The sequence below is a fragment of the Eleutherodactylus coqui genome, chromosome 2 (assembly GCF_035609145.1).
Source record: "Eleutherodactylus coqui strain aEleCoq1 chromosome 2, aEleCoq1.hap1, whole genome shotgun sequence".
In the NCBI taxonomy this organism is placed as follows: domain Eukaryota; kingdom Metazoa; phylum Chordata; class Amphibia; order Anura; family Eleutherodactylidae; genus Eleutherodactylus; species Eleutherodactylus coqui.
The window spans coordinates 320,035,031-320,054,600 of record NC_089838.1 but is presented as its reverse complement, the minus strand read 5'-3'; the positions used below and the strand labels follow the sequence as shown (position 1 = coordinate 320,054,600).

At 42.1% G+C, this 19,570-nt stretch overlaps 1 protein-coding gene across 1 annotated transcript in view; it reads right to left on the bottom strand.

Annotated features, from left to right (window-relative positions):
• LOC136612969 (complement C3-like) overlaps positions 1-19,570 on the bottom strand; it is a 108,477-nt gene that overhangs the window by 27,526 nt on the left and 61,381 nt on the right. The window contains exons 14-21 of the mRNA XM_066593743.1: positions 18,353-18,508; positions 17,344-17,473; positions 16,423-16,488; positions 15,979-16,185; positions 10,825-10,981; positions 8,726-8,811; positions 7,370-7,509; positions 2,125-2,337 (exon numbers count right to left, since the gene is read on the bottom strand). Coding sequence (XP_066449840.1) covers positions 2,125-2,337; positions 7,370-7,509; positions 8,726-8,811; positions 10,825-10,981; positions 15,979-16,185; positions 16,423-16,488; positions 17,344-17,473; positions 18,353-18,508 — 1,155 coding nt within the window. The remainder of the gene's footprint in view (positions 1-2,124; positions 2,338-7,369; positions 7,510-8,725; positions 8,812-10,824; positions 10,982-15,978; positions 16,186-16,422; positions 16,489-17,343; positions 17,474-18,352; positions 18,509-19,570) is intronic.

The following is a 19,570-nucleotide window of genomic DNA, read 5'->3' as shown; positions in this document are numbered from 1 at the left end:
GCATTAAGACTTCAGGGGGAGCCTAGGGTGGCAGTGCCAATGTGGTTCACTGATGGAAATGCAGGGCAACCCACCGAATTATCATGGCATCATTAATAGGTTGCTGGTCTGCATGGTGAACTACATATATCAGAATGGTCTGCCACCCTGTATCCACTATGTGTGGGAGTGTACGCCAAGCATCCACCCCCCTCATTATCAAGAGGCAGTGTGAGTGGTTGTTTTATCGGTGTCCTGCACAGGTGTTATTTGCTCCTCCATTTGGTAGTCAGCTACCTGCATGGTGAGAGGAGGATGCATCTATATGCACTCCTCAGTCAGTAAGTAACGGCCATTTTCTGTGATTGTTTTTAATTTTTTTCCCCCCTTCTGTGATGTATTTATTCTTGTACATAGGGGGCAGTATTATAATAGTTATATTTTTGTACATAGGGGGCAGTATTGTAGTAGTTATATTCTTGCACATAGGGGGCAGTAATATAGTAGTTATATTCTTCTACATAGGGGCTGTATTATAGTAGTTATATTCTTGTACATAGTTGGCAGTATTATAGTAGTTATATTATTGTACATAGGGGGGGCAGTGTTATAGTAGTTATATTCTTATATATAGGGGGCAGTATTATAGTAGTTATATTCTTGTACATAGGGGGCAGTATTATAGTAGTTATATTATTGTGTATAGGAGGCAGTATTATAGTAGCTATATTCTTGTACATAGGGGGGCAGTGTTATAGTAGTTAAATTCTTATACATAGGGAGCAGTATTATAGTAGTTATATTCTTGTACATAGGGGGCAGTATTATAGTAGTAATATTCTTGTACATAGGAGCAGTATTATAGTAGTTATATTCTTGTACATAGAGAGGCAGTATTATAGTAGTTATATTCTTGTACATAGGGGGAGTAGTATAGTAGTTATATTCTTGTACATAGGGGGCAGTATTATAGTAGTTATATTCTTGTACATAGTGGGCAGTATTATAGTAGTTATATTCTTGTACATAGTGGGCAGTATTATAGTAGTTATATTCTTGTACATAGGAGCAGTATTATAGTAGTTATATTCTTGTACATAAGGAGCAGTATTATAGTAGTTATATTCTTTTACATAGGGGGCAGTATTATAGTAGTTATATTCTTGTACATAGGGAGCAGTATTATAGTAGTTATATTCTTTTACATAGGGAGCAGTATTATAGTAGTTATATTCTTGTACATAGGGAGCAGTATTATAAAAGTTATATTCTTGTACATAGGAGGGCAGTATTATAGTAGTTATATTCTTGTACATAGGGGGCAGTATTATAGTAGTTATATTCTTGTACATAGGGGGCAGTATTATAGTAGTTATATTCTTTTACATAGGAGGTAGTATTATAGTAGTTATATTCTTGTACATAGGGGGCAGTATTATAGTAGTTATATTCTTGTACATAGGAGCAGTATTATAGTAGTTATATTCTTTTACATAGGAGGTAGTATTATAGTAGTTATATTCTTGTACATAGGGGGCAGTATTATAATAGTTATATTCTTGTACATAGGGGGCAGTATTATAGTAGTTATATTCTTGTACATAAGGAGCAGTATTATAGTAGTTATATTCTTTTACATAGGGAGCAGTATTATAGTAGTTATATTCTTGTACATAGGGAGCAGTATTATAAAAGTTATATTCTTGTACATAGGAGGGCAGTATTATAGTAGTTATATTCTTGTACATAGGGGGCAGTATTATAGTAGTTATATTCTTGTACATAGGGGGCAGTATTATAGTAGTTATATTCTTTTACATAGGAGGTAGTATTATAGTAGTTATATTCTTGTACATAGGGGGCAGTATTATAGTAGTTATATTCTTGTACATAGGGGGCAGTATTATAGTAGTTGTATTCTTGTACATAGGAGCAGTATTATAGTAGTTATATTCTTGTACATAGGGGGCAGTATTATAGTAGTTATGTTCTTTTACATAAGAACAGTATTATAGTAGTTCTATTCCCGCACATGGCAAGCAGTACCAAAATAGTTTTTTTTATTGTGTATATAGGGTGCAGTTATATTTTGTATGTTTTTAATATCCATGATGTTGGAAATTCAAATTTGTCTCTGTAACTTACCACAACTTTCAGGTCTTTTACCACTCCATCAGTCATAAAGTAATCCTTCACTGATGCCTTTACTTCTACCCGAATATTCCCAATCTCTAGAGGAACAATAACAAATGGTATGACGAGGGAGGCCATTTTATCCAAAGTGACCACTTGGCGGAAGTTGGCTTGTGCTGTTGCTGAGCTGCACATCTTCTCATTGTATGTCAGATCTACTATTACCTAGAAAATGTATGATTGCATTAATGACAATTGTTGCTGATGCTCTTCAACATTGCTTGATCCTTTATATTTTCTATCAGTGCACAAGATATGTGCTAAATATTCTTCAATTGCTAAAACATGATTAAAAAAATATATGGGTTCAAAAAGGGAAATAGCTCATCATATCTGCCGCTAATGAGCCTAATCACACACTGAACAGAACCCCAAAGAGTCCTATTAGATTCTGTCTTGTTCTGCTAAACTCCCTCCTTTTCTCTCCTACCCTCCGGCTTTTTGCAATGGGAGGGGGCGGGACAGGGGTAGAGCTCAGCTCTGCCCCATCCCATTGCTAGCTGCGGAAAAAGGGTGGGGAGAGGTGAGAACTTAGCTGCACCCCTCCCATTGCAAACAGCTGGAGGGGAGGAGAGAGGAGGTGAGCCGGGGTGGGGGAGGGAAGGGGAAGACAGCTAAGCTGCGGCCCAACGGCATTGCGGCCTCAGCGTATATGAGTCGGTGGGCACATGTAGAAATGCCTACGGCCGTGTAAAGGAGCCTTCAGGCCGGCATCACATGCGCATATTTGCCCATTTAAAATTTGTGCAATATTTTCTATGGGTTAATTCACATGCATGTATGTTCTGCGCATTTTGGTCACACAAAAATAAATTGCAGGGTGCTCTTTTTCGTTGTGCATTTGCGCTCCCAAGGTCCCCATAGAAGAATGCATGTGGAACTCATTAGACTAATTTGCCATTTCAATTGGTGCATATTGTTTTGCCACATGCAGCTGAACACGCCTCATGGGCACGTAAAGTACTGTACAAATATGCTGATAGACCAGATAAAGCATCATTCATTCCGCAAATATGCAGCGCTCAGATGTGTGTAGATACGCATACGCTCATGTGAAGGTGGTCTTTGGGTGCATTCACCAAGGGGTATTGTTGTGCCAGTTTGGTGCATTATGAGGGTGCTTTCAGATGAGCGTGGATACTACTACATTTGCCGTCACAAAGCGCAGTTGCGCCTGATTGAAGGGAAATTTTTGCCGGGTTATTAAAATCTGCACCAGGAGTTTGTAAAAGACCGCGGGAAGAGAGGTGCCGCTCGATCCTCCCCGCACCATGTATTCACTACATGAGGGAAAGATAGGGTAGGTCCTATCTTTTCTTGGCCATACGATTAACAGGTGAGAATACCAATAGTGAAAATGAAAGCATTAAAATCCTATTGAGATCAGTGGTTTCGTTTTGTCCTATTATGCAGCTATGATTATCATGGCCGTATAAGGGGAGAATCCGCCCTGAGATGCACAGACTTTTGACGACCCTTCTGAATTCCCTCACATATTTTTGGGTCGGGTCTTGATCCAGTCTGGTGTAGTATCTGGTGTCAGTCAGCTGTCTGTCTGCTTCCTTCTCATAGTCTAATGTATTCTTGAGGACTCTAGTACCACCCTTATCTGCAGGCTTAATGGTGATCTCCTTGTTGTTTTTGAGAGCATAGATGGCTCTTCTCTACTGCATATTGATATTAAATGCTTCCTTTTTCTGCTTGGCCAGTATAATGGATTGCACCTCATGTCTAAAGGAGTCTATATATTTGTCCAAAGTGGGATTGCGGCCAGTGGGGGATGTCCAATCAGATTTCTTCCTGGCCCATAGCTTCTCCTGGGCTTGGTTGCTCCACTTTATCATGGAAGAACTCTTTCAGTCTTAGTCTCCTGAAATATTCCTCCATGTCACTGCAGAGTTCTATTTTGTCAAACATTTTAGTAGGACAGAATGAAAGTCCCCTGGAGAGAACTCTGAGCTCCAAATTACTAGGGTTGTGAGATGACAGATTGATAACACAGCTGATTTTACTGGTGTCCATGTCCTGTTGGGATTCTGTTCTATCCTGACGGACTCGGGGTGTTTGAGTACAGGCCTGCTCTGGACTTGGGGGGTTCCTGATCAGTGTTTGGGTACAGGCCTGCTCTAGACTTGGGGTGTTCCTGGTCAGTGTTTGAGTACAGGCCTGCTCTGGACTTGGGGTGTTCCTGATCAGTGTTTTGGTACAGGCCTGCTCTTGACTCAGGGTGTTTCTGGTCAGTGATTGGTTACAGGCCTGCTCTGGACTCGGATTGTTCCTGGTCAGTGTTTGGTTACAGGCCTGCTCTAGACTCGGGGTGTTCCTGATCAGTGTTTGGGTACAGGCCTGCTCTGGACTTGGATTGTTCCTGGTCAGTGTTTGGTTACAGGCCTGCTCTGTACTCGGCGTGTTCCTGATCAGTGTTTGGGTACAGGCCTGCTCTGGACTTGGATTGTTCCTGGTCAGTGTTTGGTTACAGGCCTGCTCTGTACTCTAGGTGTTCCTGATCAGTGTTTGGGTACAGGCCTGCTCTGGACTCGGGGTGTTCCTGATCAGTGTTTGGGTACAGGCCTGCTCTGGACTCGGGGTGTTCCTGATCAGTGTTTGGGTACAGGCCTGCTCTGGACTCTAGGTGTTTCTGGTCAGTGTTTGGTTACAGGCCTGCTCTGTACTCTAGGTGTTCCTGATCAGTGTTTGGGTACAGGCCTGCTCTAGACTTGGGGTGTTCCTGGTCAGTGTTTGAGTACAGGCCTGCTCTGGACTTGGGGTGTTCCTGATCAGTGTTTTGGTACAGGCCTGCTCTTGACTCAGGGTGTTTCTGGTCAGTGATTGGTTACAGGCCTGCTCTGGACTCGGATTGTTCCTGGTCAGTGTTTGGTTACAGGCCTGCTCTAGACTCGGGGTGTTCCTGATCAGTGTTTGGGTACAGGCCTGCTCTGGACTTGGATTGTTCCTGGTCAGTGTTTGGTTACAGGCCTGCTCTGTACTCGGCGTGTTCCTGATCAGTGTTTGGGTACAGGCCTGCTCTGGACTTGGATTGTTCCTGGTCAGTGTTTGGTTACAGGCCTGCTCTGTACTCTAGGTGTTCCTGATCAGTGTTTGGGTACAGGCCTGCTCTGGACTCGGGGTGTTCCTGATCAGTGTTTGGGTACAGGCCTGCTCTGGACTCAGCGTGTTCCTGATCAGTGTTTGGGTACAGGCCTGCTCTGGACTCTAGGTGTTCCTGGTCAGTGTTTGGTTACAGGCCTGCTCTGTACTCTAGGTGTTCCTGATCAGTGTTTGGGTATAGGCCTGCTCTGAACTCGGGGGGGTTCCTGATCAGTGTTTGGGTACAGGCCTGCTTTGAGTCGAAGTCTTTGGAGTTTCTTTTCCTTGTTCTTTATCAGGTACAACTATAGTGTTGTGTAATAGCATTGCATTTTTAGTTTAAAGTCCTCTGTAAGCTTGTTCCTTAAAGTTTGTATCTCCATAAGGGCCTTTTTCTTGATGCTGTGAAGATGTGAATAAGGTGGTTCCGCAATCTCTCAGAAGTCCTGAAGCAAAGACGTTGTGCATAAAGAGTATTATAGGTGTGCAGAATGGGATTCCTTAGGCAAAGCCTTTTGGGAAGTAAATAATTCTTGAGAGTACAAGTTCATAATAATCGCTGACACTCTCAAGATAGGAATTAAAATCGGAGGTGGTTTCATGCATCACTGGAGAATATGAGAAATCTATAGCTGTGATAACACACAGGCCTGGTGACCCCCTAACACTAATTTAAAGACCATAAAACTTTCACATCCCTTATCAATGGACTAATTAAGTATTTACCCTTCCATTCACCCTGTTCTGGTATTGTTTTAAGCGCAAATTAATCACACCATGTCTGTGCCCTTTTCATATGTATGTGTATATATACTGTATATATATTTGTGTAGCGGTTTCAGGCACTGGGTTGGAGCCTCAGATGTAATAGCCACAGGTCTGGAGAGTAGTCAGGGCAGAGCCAAGAGTCAGCAATGGGAGGTCTTAATTTGCAGTACAAGTGGATGAAGTGAGTAGCATAGTCAGAAGGGAAGCCAGGGGTCGATATCAGAAGGTCTCAGTAGAATCGCAGAGGAGCAGGCAGCAATGGAGCTTGATGAAGGTTTGGAGCATAATAATCACGCAATGCATTAAGGGACAGGGACAGGTTTATATAGATAGCTTAATTAGTGGCAGGGCGAGGCCAGGACAGGAGGCAGAAATATATAACAAGGCCAGGTATTCATGGGAACATATCCAAAGGCCTGAATGGCTCAGCAGGGTGCAGGTTCAAGTCCCGACAATATGCCTCTTTGGATCTATTCCATTAAACCTGCAGAAGAACCCTAAGTAGGTTTAAAAGCTCCCTATAACATCATGTCTTTTTGTTAGCCATTGAAAGGTATCACATCTACAAGATTACTTGGTTTTTCTTGCTAAGAACATCACATTTTGCTCTACTGGCTAACACAGTACCAAACTTTTTTCTTTTTACCTGTCAGGTTAGTGTAGTGAATCTGAAGGATTAACATATTTACTGTACTGCTCTCTAAAAAGTGCAGAACCGTTTTGCTTTTGCAGTTTATCTGTAACTTCGGTGTCTGCTTCGTATCCTGGTCCCTGTATTACCTACCACCTACTACGACAGTCACAAGGTTTGTTACCCCTGTGAACTGTTAACTAAAGTCACTGTGTCCTCTCATGGAGAGTCAACATGCACATAATATATAGTTTTTGTGTGCCACAAATTGAATGTTGTCTCCACATGCCAGTTATTCCTGTGCCATCCAAGAGAACCTGCTTCCTAAATACTACATCCTTACAGCATCTACCTCCTGATGGCCTGGGTGTATGTGGCCTTTAATCATTCCCTGCAATTGGGCTCCTATCTTTGAGGGAGCCATACCTAATTTTTGGAGCTTAGGCAGTTTAGTCAGACCAGAGTATGGAGGGGTGGCCACTTGTTTTGACCCTTGCAGGGTCTTCTGACCTACATGGTTAGCAAGTGGGTTTGGAGATCTTTTCACCTTCGAAAAAGGGTTTACAATAGACTTTATAGCTGAGCACTTTTTGTGTTTCACATCAATTTTTTGGCTCATTGATCTTGTATCAGATCTCAGTCAATCTCATCCAACTGACTGGACATTATTAATAATAATAATGCCAACATATTCCGCAGTGCTTACATTACCTCAATTGGACTGTCCACATAACTATATAGGATGGCTCGGATTTCCACTTGCTCATTACGAACCACTGAATGGGGAAGCCGAAGATCCATGAAGAACTTTTTCTTGACCAGCATTTCGTAAGGTTTAGAAACGCAAATTCCTGTGAGCCAAGAAACATATTAAGAATATAAGAGATCTATTATAAATGTTGGACCTATTATAACATATGCACTAATTTTGGACCCTCTAGTGGCTGTTATAGTGATGTTTGTCTATTAGCTGGTATTTAGAAAGGATTGCCCATTTTTTTCATTAGAAGGGTCATCTAATAATAAACTGAGCCCTATGTGACCAGATGTGATCTGTGGAAGGATTCGGCACCAAGAGTTCACCTGCAGTGCCTCCACTGGAGAAGTGAAGCATTACATGCTTCCCATTTTAATCAGTGGCCAGACTGTGTAATCAATAGGTGTTTAAGGTCCTCCAGAGTAAAAGAAGCATCCTGTATACCTTCTTAGATCCAGATAATAGCCGAGGGTCATGAATAGGGGAATCTCCTTGGAATATGTTCATATGGTTGAATCCAACACAGATTTTTCAGCACAGATGCTGCCTCTAAAATCATGGCAGAAATCTGCAGCAAAGTTGTGGATTTCTACTGCATATTTTGCCATGGATTTGCACATAGATTTAACCCTTTTGAATTGGGCAAAATCCATGCGCGGAATTCCCTACGTGGATCTGTGCTAAAAAGGGACATGGATTACCTTTCTACTGAATGGGTCATGGATTTGTCGTGAATTTTGACATAAAATCTGTGCCAACATCTGCAGTGTGAACATATCCTTGATTATCCGTTTGGTCGCATCCGACCTTCGGTCAGTCTATGGATCAATGTTCTCCGTTACCCTTAGAGTATTTGAAAATAGGTTTTCTAAATGATGCAACTTCTTTACTGATGTGAACATTTCAATGCTGGTATATCATCATGTCAGCATCTTTAGTAGCTGATATCTGACAATAACACCATTATTATATATGTAATCATGTGGGTACCCCTACTCAGCATCATGTTAGAACACCTCCAATTTCAGAGTCAGACACAACACAGTACAACAAAAATTGGATGCCTTGGAAGACAATGAGAGAAATTATGTTTTTGAAGTTTAACTTTCTACTCTTTACAATTTTTACTGTCTTTGTCCATGCTATAAGAAAACGTTTTGATAAGTTCTGAAGATACTAGGGTCACCATTGGGGCAATGAGTATTCAGATACAACTGAATGTTGTGATTGCTGGTCCCAAGAGACTCGGGGCACTAAGCTATGGACTCAGGTGCCAGGTACTAATAATGCCACTATTTGCAGGAAATTACCTGAGGTTGGAGAAATGCCGATTGCCAAAAATTGCCAGGTAGTGATTGACTCTGGCAAAACGGCCTTAACAACCAATGATGAATACCTGTGTGAGTTAAAACAGAGAAGAATTGAGAGGAGCAATGCCCAAATTGTATCACAATGACTTCAGCTAATCATTGACATGAGATATTTGTTGGCAAATCATCCCGTTTTTTTGGGATCCGCCAGCAATCTAATTTGTTTAGGCCACTGTATCTCATTTATATGGACAACTTAAAGAGGCAATTAACTTAATGGGACTTAAAGGTTAGGGGTTCTTTTTTCATTATTTATTATCAACTTCTTTAAAGGCTCCTGGTGTATGTGGTCCCTTGAATCGCAATCCCTTGCAGTGAAAATGATTACTTGAGTTACCATTGGTTCTTCGACCCCTGGCAATTGCCCAGGTTCACTCATCATAACATGAGTGTTCACTACCTTTTAATCTTGCCAAATCTTCTGATTTGTCTCCATGACAAGTAAAACATTGCTAAAGTTTAAAGGCAGTATGTTAGGGCCTGAGAAAGATTAGTGTAGGCCCTTGGGCATTTTTTTTTTTTTTTTGGTTGAAGGCCTTCCTTCTCAGTAGCAGTTATATAATGAGTGAATGACTTAATATTTGTGTCAAAGATCCTGGAACAGCACGGCCACATTGAACTGTCCTCCAACCTTTCATCTAACTAGCTATTTGACCAACTGCAATCTGGCTTCCATTCTCAATACTCTACTGAAAAAGCAAGACAAAAGCCTCACAACATTAACCCTTTCCAATCCACTGTCTGACCTCTGAAGACATTATGATTTAAGGCTGTACAGCTCCAATGTTGGAAGACGTCCGTCGGGGTTCTCTTACTGTATATTGCCAGCCTCTCTGCTGTTGGAGCCTATCCAACGTGTCACCTCATGCAGTACTGGCTTTAGCCAGCATATAGCGCCGTTGTATAACAGCAGAAAAAGAGTAAGCCCCCTAGGAAAACCAGGATACATATTGGATTGGAAAGGGTTAATCTGTGCTTCTTCTGAACCTGTCCTCTGCCTTTGGCACAGTTGACCACTTCCTCCTGTGACAACCTCTGTCATCCCAGACTTGTCCTTCACTGGATATCCTTGTAACTTAATGACCAAATATGTATTGTCTATCACTCACACACCACCTCATCGTCTTGCACTTTCTTTGTTGGTGCCCCCCAACACTCTGTCTTAGGCCCCCTAGTGTTCCCTTCTACACATTCAGTTTGGACAGCATATAGACTTCCATAGATTTCTGGAGCCACTTTTATTCTAATGATATATTTACCTCTCTGACCCAAATATTACCCCTCTACTATCCAGACTCCCAGAGTGTCAGCCACATTCTTCTCCTTTTCTATCCCCTATCTAAAACTGAACATGGAAAGAAATGAACTATTTCCTCATCTCACTCAGTCCCGCACAGAACTATCAATCACACTTTCATCAGTCTCTCTGATACCCCTGGGTAAACTTTGATTCCACCTTCTCCTTCAAACTGTATATACAAGCCTCACCCCCTGCTGCTCCCAACTCAAAAATGTCTCCTGAATCTACTTCTTTGTCAACTTCTAATCAACAAAAATGCTCGTCATCATCTCCTGCCTAGACTACTGCAACATCTTCCTCTGTGGCCTCTCATCCAAGACTCTTGGTCCTCTCCAATGCAACCTCAACTCTGCTGCCTAGTTACTCCACCTCTTGCCTCCTTCCTCTACCTCTGTCAATCTCTTCATTGGCTGCTCGGTGTCCAGAAAACTCATTTCAGGATATTATCAATGACATTCAAGGCTGTCCACGACCTGCTCCCCTCCATACATCTCTGATCCCCCAAAGGCAAGTCTGATTGACAGCTTTCTTCTACTTAAGAGTCCAGACAAAACTCTGGATGGCTGAGGTCTAGGGGTAATTGCCCCATTTGCCTTTCCTTATAACCTAGGCTATAGTCAGGGGCCATGTTACATTACCAGGATGGGAATAGAGATGAGTAGAAAGCCATAGACTGACAATGGATGGAGCAGGATCCACATAGGACAGACATATATTAGAATTCTAGAGGAACACTTACCCGTGTGAATCAGCTTTCGCAGGGAGAGTCTCCACCTTCCACAGCCAGCTCTCATAAAACATACTGCGCGAGTTAAAACTTTCCATATTTGCATATGAATCCTCATCAAGATCGTCTTTTCCGAGTCCTGTGGATTCTATCTTGGAGGCAGGTCGTGCTAAAAGGGATCAAAGACAGAAAAGAGAGACAAGAGAACAATATGACATCTGAGAGATCAAGAAGAACATCAGAATAAGATGAGCCTCATGCCATCCAAATGTCTCCTTCAGCCTAAGGGTTTTTGTCATCCGTGCCCCTTTTTTCTTCTGACAATGGAGTCTATACGGGTTCAGGCATCTTACGACCTTGTTAGTTTGCATCGGTGCCACTTTTGGGTACATTGACTACATTGTAAAACTTTTATTATTTTTTTATGATAACAGGGAGAGAAAACGCATCAATTCTGACATAGATTTATTTTTTTTTGCAGCGTTAATTATGCAGCATAAATGACACAATCCATTTTTTCTGCGGGTTGGTACGGTAACAACGATACCAAAATTCTTACATTTTTGGGGGAGTTTTCCACTTTTCTGCAATAAAAACCCTTTTTTGGAAATCTTTTTTCTTTTCTAAATCGCTGCATTCAAAGTCCTGTAACTTTTTCATTTTTTTATGTACGGAGCCCTCTGAGGGCTTATTTTTTGCGAGATGAGCTGTAGTTTTTATTGGTACCATTTTGGGGTACATACTGGTTTTTTAATCACTTTTTTTTGCGTTTTTAGGGAGGCAAAATGCTAAAAATTAGCATTTTGCCTCAGTTTTTTAGCGGTTTTTTTAACGCTTTTTTCCCCTGCACAGTCAAAAACGTGCAGCTTATTGTACGCGTAGCTACAGATGCGACGATACCAAATATGTGGGGTTTTAAATTTTTTTAACCTTTTTTTATGCTAATATGAGAAAAGCATAAAAAAGATTTTCTTTTACTTTTTTTTTACATTTTTCGTTTTTATTCATTTTTTAAAATATTTTTTTTTTACACTATTTGTGTCCCTCTGAGGGACTTGCAGCACAGCACTGATGATCGCTGTGATAAGACAGCCTTATCGCTTATACAGCGATCATAGGCTCTGGCAACACAGGACGCCAGTGTCTGGCGTCCTGTTGCCATGGCAACAGGCCGGGCTCTCTGCGATTATATCGCGAGAGCCCGACAACTTCACAGAGGGAGCGCGCTCCCACTGTGAACCCTTCCAATGCCGCGATCTACATAGAACGCGGCAGGGAAGGGGTTAACAGCGGGGGGCCGGCTGTAACTGACAGCCAGCTCCCGCTGCGGGATACTTATGATCTCGCGCTTTCCCCAGGACGTAAGTTTACACCCTGTTGCAGGAAGTACCCCGCTGCCAGGACGTAAACTTACGCCCTGCAGCGGGAAGGGGTTAAAAAAAATAACCTTTTCATTTTTCCGTTTAGGTAGCTATACGAGGGCTTGTTTTTTGTGGAACGAGTTTTATATTTCAATGGTACCATTTAATGTATCACATAATTTACTGGAAAACTTTTAAAAAATTCTAAGTGGACTAAAATGGAGAAAAATGCAATTCCGCCATCTTTGGAGACAGCCGGCACCAGATGTTTTTGGGGTCGATCACACTCTGTTCAAACGTTAAACCCCCCATGACATAATTGTATGTCCTGGGGAGTGCAGGGGTTAATGTATTAGAACCTTTTAAAAAATTGTTTCTGCTGCACATTCTGAGACCAATAACTTTTTTATTTTTCCTATGGCTGTATGAGGGCTTGTTTATTGCAGTGAGACCGGTAGTTTTTATTGGCCCTATTTTAGGGTAGATTTTTTAACATGAGAAATAGGAAAGGGTTTTACTCTAAAGTTTTACACTTTTCAAATATATTTTTAAAAAACGTATTCAACTCATTCCCATAGAGAACTTGGATTTAAAATAGCTTGATCATTTCTACAATAGACCACAATACTTCAGTATTACAGTGTATTGTTCTTTTTAACAATAGTCTATTAAGCTTTGCCTGTGGTAGAGCTTCATAGACTGCAATGTATGGCAGCTATGATAGTCTTCACTAGGCTCCATTCTGCCTGGTGAACCCATCGGCACCCTACAATTGCATTGTGGGGTGCAGAGTTGATCCAATACCAAAGTGGCCTCCCCTCGGACTAGCTGCTTAGATGCGCTGCACAACTTTCACAGTGGCATCTAAATAGTTAACTGCAGTGATCATCACTAGCTTTGATTGCTGCAATTACAGGTGAATGTCAACTGTCACAAACACACGGCACCCTCCAGGCATGGAGCAGACTTGGCTCCCGTGCCCTCTCCATATACCACCTGCGACTTCCTGACATATATCTATATAGGGTGAACCTTAAGGGATTAATAGCACTGGCATTGCCTACATCAGCTCCTCATCACTGGCACCACTTACATCAGCTCCTCAGCAGGGGCACCACCCATATTAGCCCTTCAGCACTGACACCAGCTACATCCTCTCCTCAGCACTGGCACCACCTCAATTATCTCCTCAGCACTGACACCGCCTACATGAGCACCGATACTGCTTACATCAGCTCCTCAGCATTGGCATTGCCTACATCAGCTCCTCGTCACTGGCACCACTTACATCAGCTCTTCAGCAGGGGCACCACCCATATTAGCCCTTCAGCACTGACACCAGCTACATCAGCTCCTCAGCATTGGCACTGCCTATGTAAGCTCCTCACACTGGCACCGCTTACATCAGTTCCTTGGCACTGGCACCACCTACATCAGCTCCCCTCTCTTATTTTGCATATACAGAGCTAAAGGACTAATTAAGTAGCTCTGCTTTCTCTTGTACCCCAGTAGTACACACCTAATTACCATTATTTAGGGGTCCAACAAGCCCTAACCTTGTTTGCTACTCATTCATGTACTTAAACAATTTTTGAGGGATTTGTTTTAATAATTTCACATATAATGTTAAAAGCATGGGCATACGCACCATAGAAGTAGATCATGCGTATGCTATGGGGCCCATGGAGAATGGGAACACGGTGATCTTTGCACCCAACCCTACAGGGTGACTGGAACCGATTCAGGACTTCCCTCCCCAGAGGAAGGGAATTGCTCAACAACAAGGGGGTTGGAAATTGTCTTAAGGTTAAGGGAAAAGGAGTGGAGGCAAAAACAAACACTAGACCCTTCTGTCCTGGGTGCCAAAATCCAGAGCCTTAACAAGGGACCTCTTTGGGCTTCGCTATCGGGTCCCTCCTTTTCTGTGTACTCCACTGGTCAAAAGGAGTGCAACAAATACAATGCCCTCAGGATGTGCCATATAGTATCCAAGTAACAATGCCTAAACAATACAACTATTACCATGATAGACCTGCAGGAGTACGCTGCATGAGGTGTTGGATACACCGATGCCCAAAACTGTACACAATTTTCCATGTATGGTCTGACTAGTGACTTGTATGATGTACTCATCCCGTGCGCCTACATGTAGCTAAATACACTACCAGTCAAAAGTTTCAGAAAGCCTCAACTTTTCCAGTTATTTTTTACATTAACGTAATTCAAGTCCAGCAAATAATGTGAAATAGTTCAAACGTAAATTAAAATTCTAAAAATATTATGACTTTTTAATCTGCTAGCTGATCGTTGAATTCAGTCCAACCTAAAAGTTGTCATTCAGCCTTATCAGCAGTTCTCCGCGGGTAGTGCTGATAGCATTGTTTCCCGCTGGAGAACAAAGGAACTGAAAGCAGATAAGAGCCCTCCAGCTATTAACTGCTTTCAGCTAAGGCTTCATTTGCACACTTAACTTCTTTTAAGTAGCTACTTTAAAGTTTATGCAAAATGATCGCTCAAAGCTGTCACTGAAACTGTCGTTCGAGCGATCATTGCTCCGTGTAAGTGGGCCATTAGACAGTTTTGCTCTTAAGAACAGAGCAGATGGCTATCATAATGGCAAGAAAAGAGCAATTAACTATAGAATACAGACAGATAATTATAACCCTGAGAAGTGCAGGTCTGTCCTACAGAGAAATTGCCATGAAAGCCAAGATGGCAGTGAGTACAAATTTCTAAACCATCAAAAGGCACCTGGAAACTGACAGGAGGAGATCCGGAAGACTAAAGGCCACTACAAGTTTTTGAGAGTCAGTAGTTAATGTGATCGGCAGCTCACAGGAAAAAACTTCAGGCACAGATTAATGCCGCAAAGAATAAACAAGCTTCCATTTGTGAGTAGAGAAGACTTCTATCTGCAGGTCTGACAGGTAGAGAATCAGTAAGAAAGCCACTGCTAAGATTGCAAAATAAAAAAAAAGTCTTGCCTGGGCCAAGCAGCATCTCCAGTGGACTACGGAAGAGTGGAAGAAGGTCTTATGGATTGGTGAATCAAAATTTGACATCTTTGGTGCATCATGAAAGGTTTTGGACGCCATCAAATTGGTTCCTGAGTGTGTGACACCAACTGTCAACCATGAAGGAGGAAGCGTGATGGTCTGGGGCTTTTTTGCTGGATCCCGAGTTGGCAACCTGCACAGGGTGACTGGCACACTGGTCAAAAAGCGTGTGCGCATAGTTAGTGTGCGCATAGTTGGTCAGGGGTTCATATTCCAGCAAGACAATGATCCAAAACATTCTTCTAGGTTCTGTCAGAACTACTTAAGGAGATAAGAAGCCAGCAGGTCTCAAAGAATGCAATGGCCTGCACAGTCTCCAGACTTAAACCCCATTGAGCTTGTTTGGGATCAATTGGACAGAAGGGTGAAAGCAAAGCAACCTACAAGTGCGGCACATTTGTGGGAACTTCTGCAACAATGTTGGGAAGAAATGTCTGAGCAATATCTGAGTGTAACTGTAGAGAGAATGCCTCTATGGTGTAAAGCTGTTATATAGGCCAGAGGGGCGACTGCAAAGGGTCGCAAAATCTAGAATTAATCTAGTGAACAAAGTTAATCCATTATTATTATTATTCATCTTAACTTGTTTTTTTTTTGCTGTAATTTCATTTTAAAGAACATTTGAGACATTAAACTGTAAATATCAATAAAAGCTGGAAACATTGAGGTGTTCTAAGATGTCTGACTGGTAGTATTAATCCTGTATGTGGCGCTATGGAGTACATCGGTATTAAGCTCGTCATACTTACCAATGCTTATTAATTTCTTTCTTATCAGTTTAACTTTGATGGCCACTTCGGGCTCAAATATAAACTTGCAGCATTCCAAAAAGATCCTGGCACATTCCCCGGCCTCTAAGACAAATTCAGAACGCCTCTGGCATGTGTAGCCCATAGGATTTTCCAACATCCCGTCCTCACAGCACTTCTGCAGGCGTGGATCACTATACTGACGGACTGGTGATGCAAAAGAGGAAAGAGTTAGACTTTACTGCAGAGCAATGAGCTGTCACCAAGGCTGTAGATACCAAGGAGCAGGATGGCACTAAGAGGCGATACAGGGGGAACCATTGTGTACAAGAGGGCCTAAAGGCCTAAAGGCCACATATAGAGCCTCTAGTATTATAAAAGGCACATGGTAAAGTTGCCCGCAAGACCATGACTAAACCAATGGCTTATGTTTTAGACAAATACCTTTCTCAGCTTTGTTTTCTGCTAGTAGAGACCTCTTTCTTCTCTGAGGTTTTTCACAGCTCAACTCTGCAGATAAAAACAAATCAGTCAAAAATGGGAAAAATTTCACAAATTACAGTATAAGGTGCCCATAAACACTAAATAGAAATGGGCTAATTCCGCTGGCCAGCTGACTAATGCATACCCAGGTGTCCCAACTCTCCCTCCAACAGCTAATGTTGAGCAAAGAAAGATTGGGCATGTTAGATTTCATTATGCCCAATCCTTCGTTCCCTGAAGGGATACACTACTGCTACAGAAGTCTGGCAGCAGTTATTTCCCTGTCCTCATTGAAAGTATATGTGTGGAGGTGCTCCATACTCCTCAACTAAAGAAATGGGCACACGGGCGCTGGAAGAGGAGTGTAGCTCACAGCTGTGATGCGGGTACGATCTGGCTAGAGGTCACAGCCCGAAGTAATGGAAAGGGAAGGATCACCACATCAATTGACGTAGTAGCAAGTCATTACACAAAGTCAGTTGATCTGAGTATGCATGTGTTTGAGGGAATTGGGAGGAACAGCATTTGGATGAAGGCAATCTAAAATATATGATCACTTTCAAGGATATTTCCATCTCAGAACAATTTATGGTCACAAAGGCTAGCTTGCTCAGCTGTTTCTGTGACTCCCATAGTCTTAAAGCGGCGAGCACATTGGCAGCTTTTTCTCCATTCATTCGCTGGGTGGATGCATTGCCATTAGCTGCTTAGCCAGGATTGCCCTATTCCTCCGCCAAGTGGGCCTCCTAGAGGAACATGACATAAATATATGTGGTGGGAAAACTAATTAAATCACTACCAAAGCTTCCTCAGGCCCTGCACTAAGTATAACTCTATGTATCAGTTTTATCTGAAGTGTTAATACAATCTTCCAAACCTCACCTATTCGGGTTGGAGTAGTAAGGCGTATAGTGGATTCCACCGAAAGACCAGCATCCGTAAAGACTCCTGCATTATCTTTGCCGCCACCTGGGGTACATCCAAGGTCACTTTTGTCTACTTCTTGCCACACCTTAGAAACATGAAATAAAGGGTTATATTTTCTTTAAAACCAGGCCTGGACTGGGAATCTGCATGGTGGGCTGTCTGATTTTACTGGTGTTACTATAGAGGCTGGAAATGGCTACAGATGTGAGAATCCAAAAAGATGTCTCAGCGGAAAACTCTGCAGTTGTCAGGGGATGTCGTCATGGTGGTCTGGACTTGGTGGAGAAGAAAAGGTAATAGAATATTTAGAGTCAGAGAAGGCATCACCTGTGAGTCACTGGATTTATAGAGAAGCTGTCCACTCTCCTGATATGTTTGTTTTCAGTACCTCATTAGTAACAATTCTGGAGAATCTACTCTTTGTGAATTTCCTCTATTATTACTCCTGTAAATGTATACCTAAGGCCTGACCTACACAGAGACTTCTTTGGGATGCAACAAACTGATTTTAACTATAGAGCTACGGCTGCTGTACAAAAGCCATACACTAAGCAGCTGTCACAAAATAGTTGAAATCAATCAGTAGAGCTACAGAAATTCTACGCCTAACTCAGGCCTAACTAACAACTGGGGGTTCCCATTCCCTATGTCAATAGGATGTCTCCCTAGTCTGATGCCATTGGTAATGAGTGGACACTGTCAGTATGTAGGAACACCACATTTTGTAATTTAGAATGGTAACACCCATCTCTCAAGTTTTTCATAGATTTCCAGGAGGAATAACAGAGGAACGGCTGAATGCACAATTCTAAGAAATACTACAGAATTGTTATTTCATGGATAATACAAGGGACATAACCAAGTAAAGCAAATGTTATCGCGGCGTGGGCGCTGCACCGCCCCTTTTTCGATATATGGGGGGACAATACTGACTGTCATTCATCACCAGTGTCAGATGTCTTACCTTGTTCTGAGACATCCTATTCTTCCTGTTCAGCACAAACACAGCTTTGTCCACAGCCACCAGCCCGACGCTGGCACCGGGTTCTCCTGTCAGTTTCATGGGCATCGGTGTTCCTGGTTGAGGGTCGAGGACCGGGTTGTTTGGAGAAATTTCAAGCTGCAAGAAAGAAAATCCAGTACAAAACTGACATTGATCTCAATGATCTTACAATAAATCCATCGTGTATCTTATAAACACTGATCCCTTCAAACTGCATGCTTGCTGGACCAGTATGCCTGTGCAATGAGCTGATTTCCATAGTAAGCAGACAGCTTTGTTCCCCCTGTAGTGGCCAGTCTTGGTATTACAGGCAAAGATTTCAAAACTACATAACACAACGTTATTGTGAACTGATTAGTTAGTAATATTTACCCTGGTTTTGGCTTGAAGGTCTTCAGCTGCTCAGGCTGAATGTGAGTCAAAGGGCTTATATTTTCTCCTCTTGTTATTACAGGCAAAGTTTTCTTTGAAGAGAATAGTAACTTTACATGTAATACCACACCTGACCCCTGCAGTGGGAACCACACTGTCTACTTCCTGCAGGAATCCGCTGAGTGCGTGAGCACACTGGTTTAGATCTATGTAGATTGTGGCATTGTAAAGGGATCTTAGCGGGAGCGTGCTCCCTCTGTGACGTCATCGGACCCCTGCAATGTAATGGCTGAGAGCCAATGAGACATTCAACAGGATGCCACATACTGGCGTTCCTGATTGCCATTGACTATGATTGCTATTGCAAGCGACAAGGCATTGCAAGACAGAGGTCCAGCAATGCATTATCATGGCAACGAGAGCTGATATGGTTCAAGTTCCCTACAGGGATATAAAGAGTGTAAAAAGGAAATAAAAATAGCATTAAAAAATGTGAAGAAAATTACCAAAAAATGTAAAAAAAATTACCACTCTCCTATTTGTATAAAAAAAATAAAACATTTTAAAAATCCCACATATTTGGTATTGTCGTATATGTAACGACCTGTACAATAAATACACTATTTATCCTGCAGGGCAAAAAAAGTGTAAAAAAAAACCCCTACAAAACTAAGATGAAATGCTTATTTTTTTCATTTTGCCTCCCAAAAAATGCAATAAAAGTGATCAAAAAAGCCATATGCACCACCAAATGGTACCAATAAAACGACAGCACATCACACGAAAAAGAATCCCTTACAGAGCGCT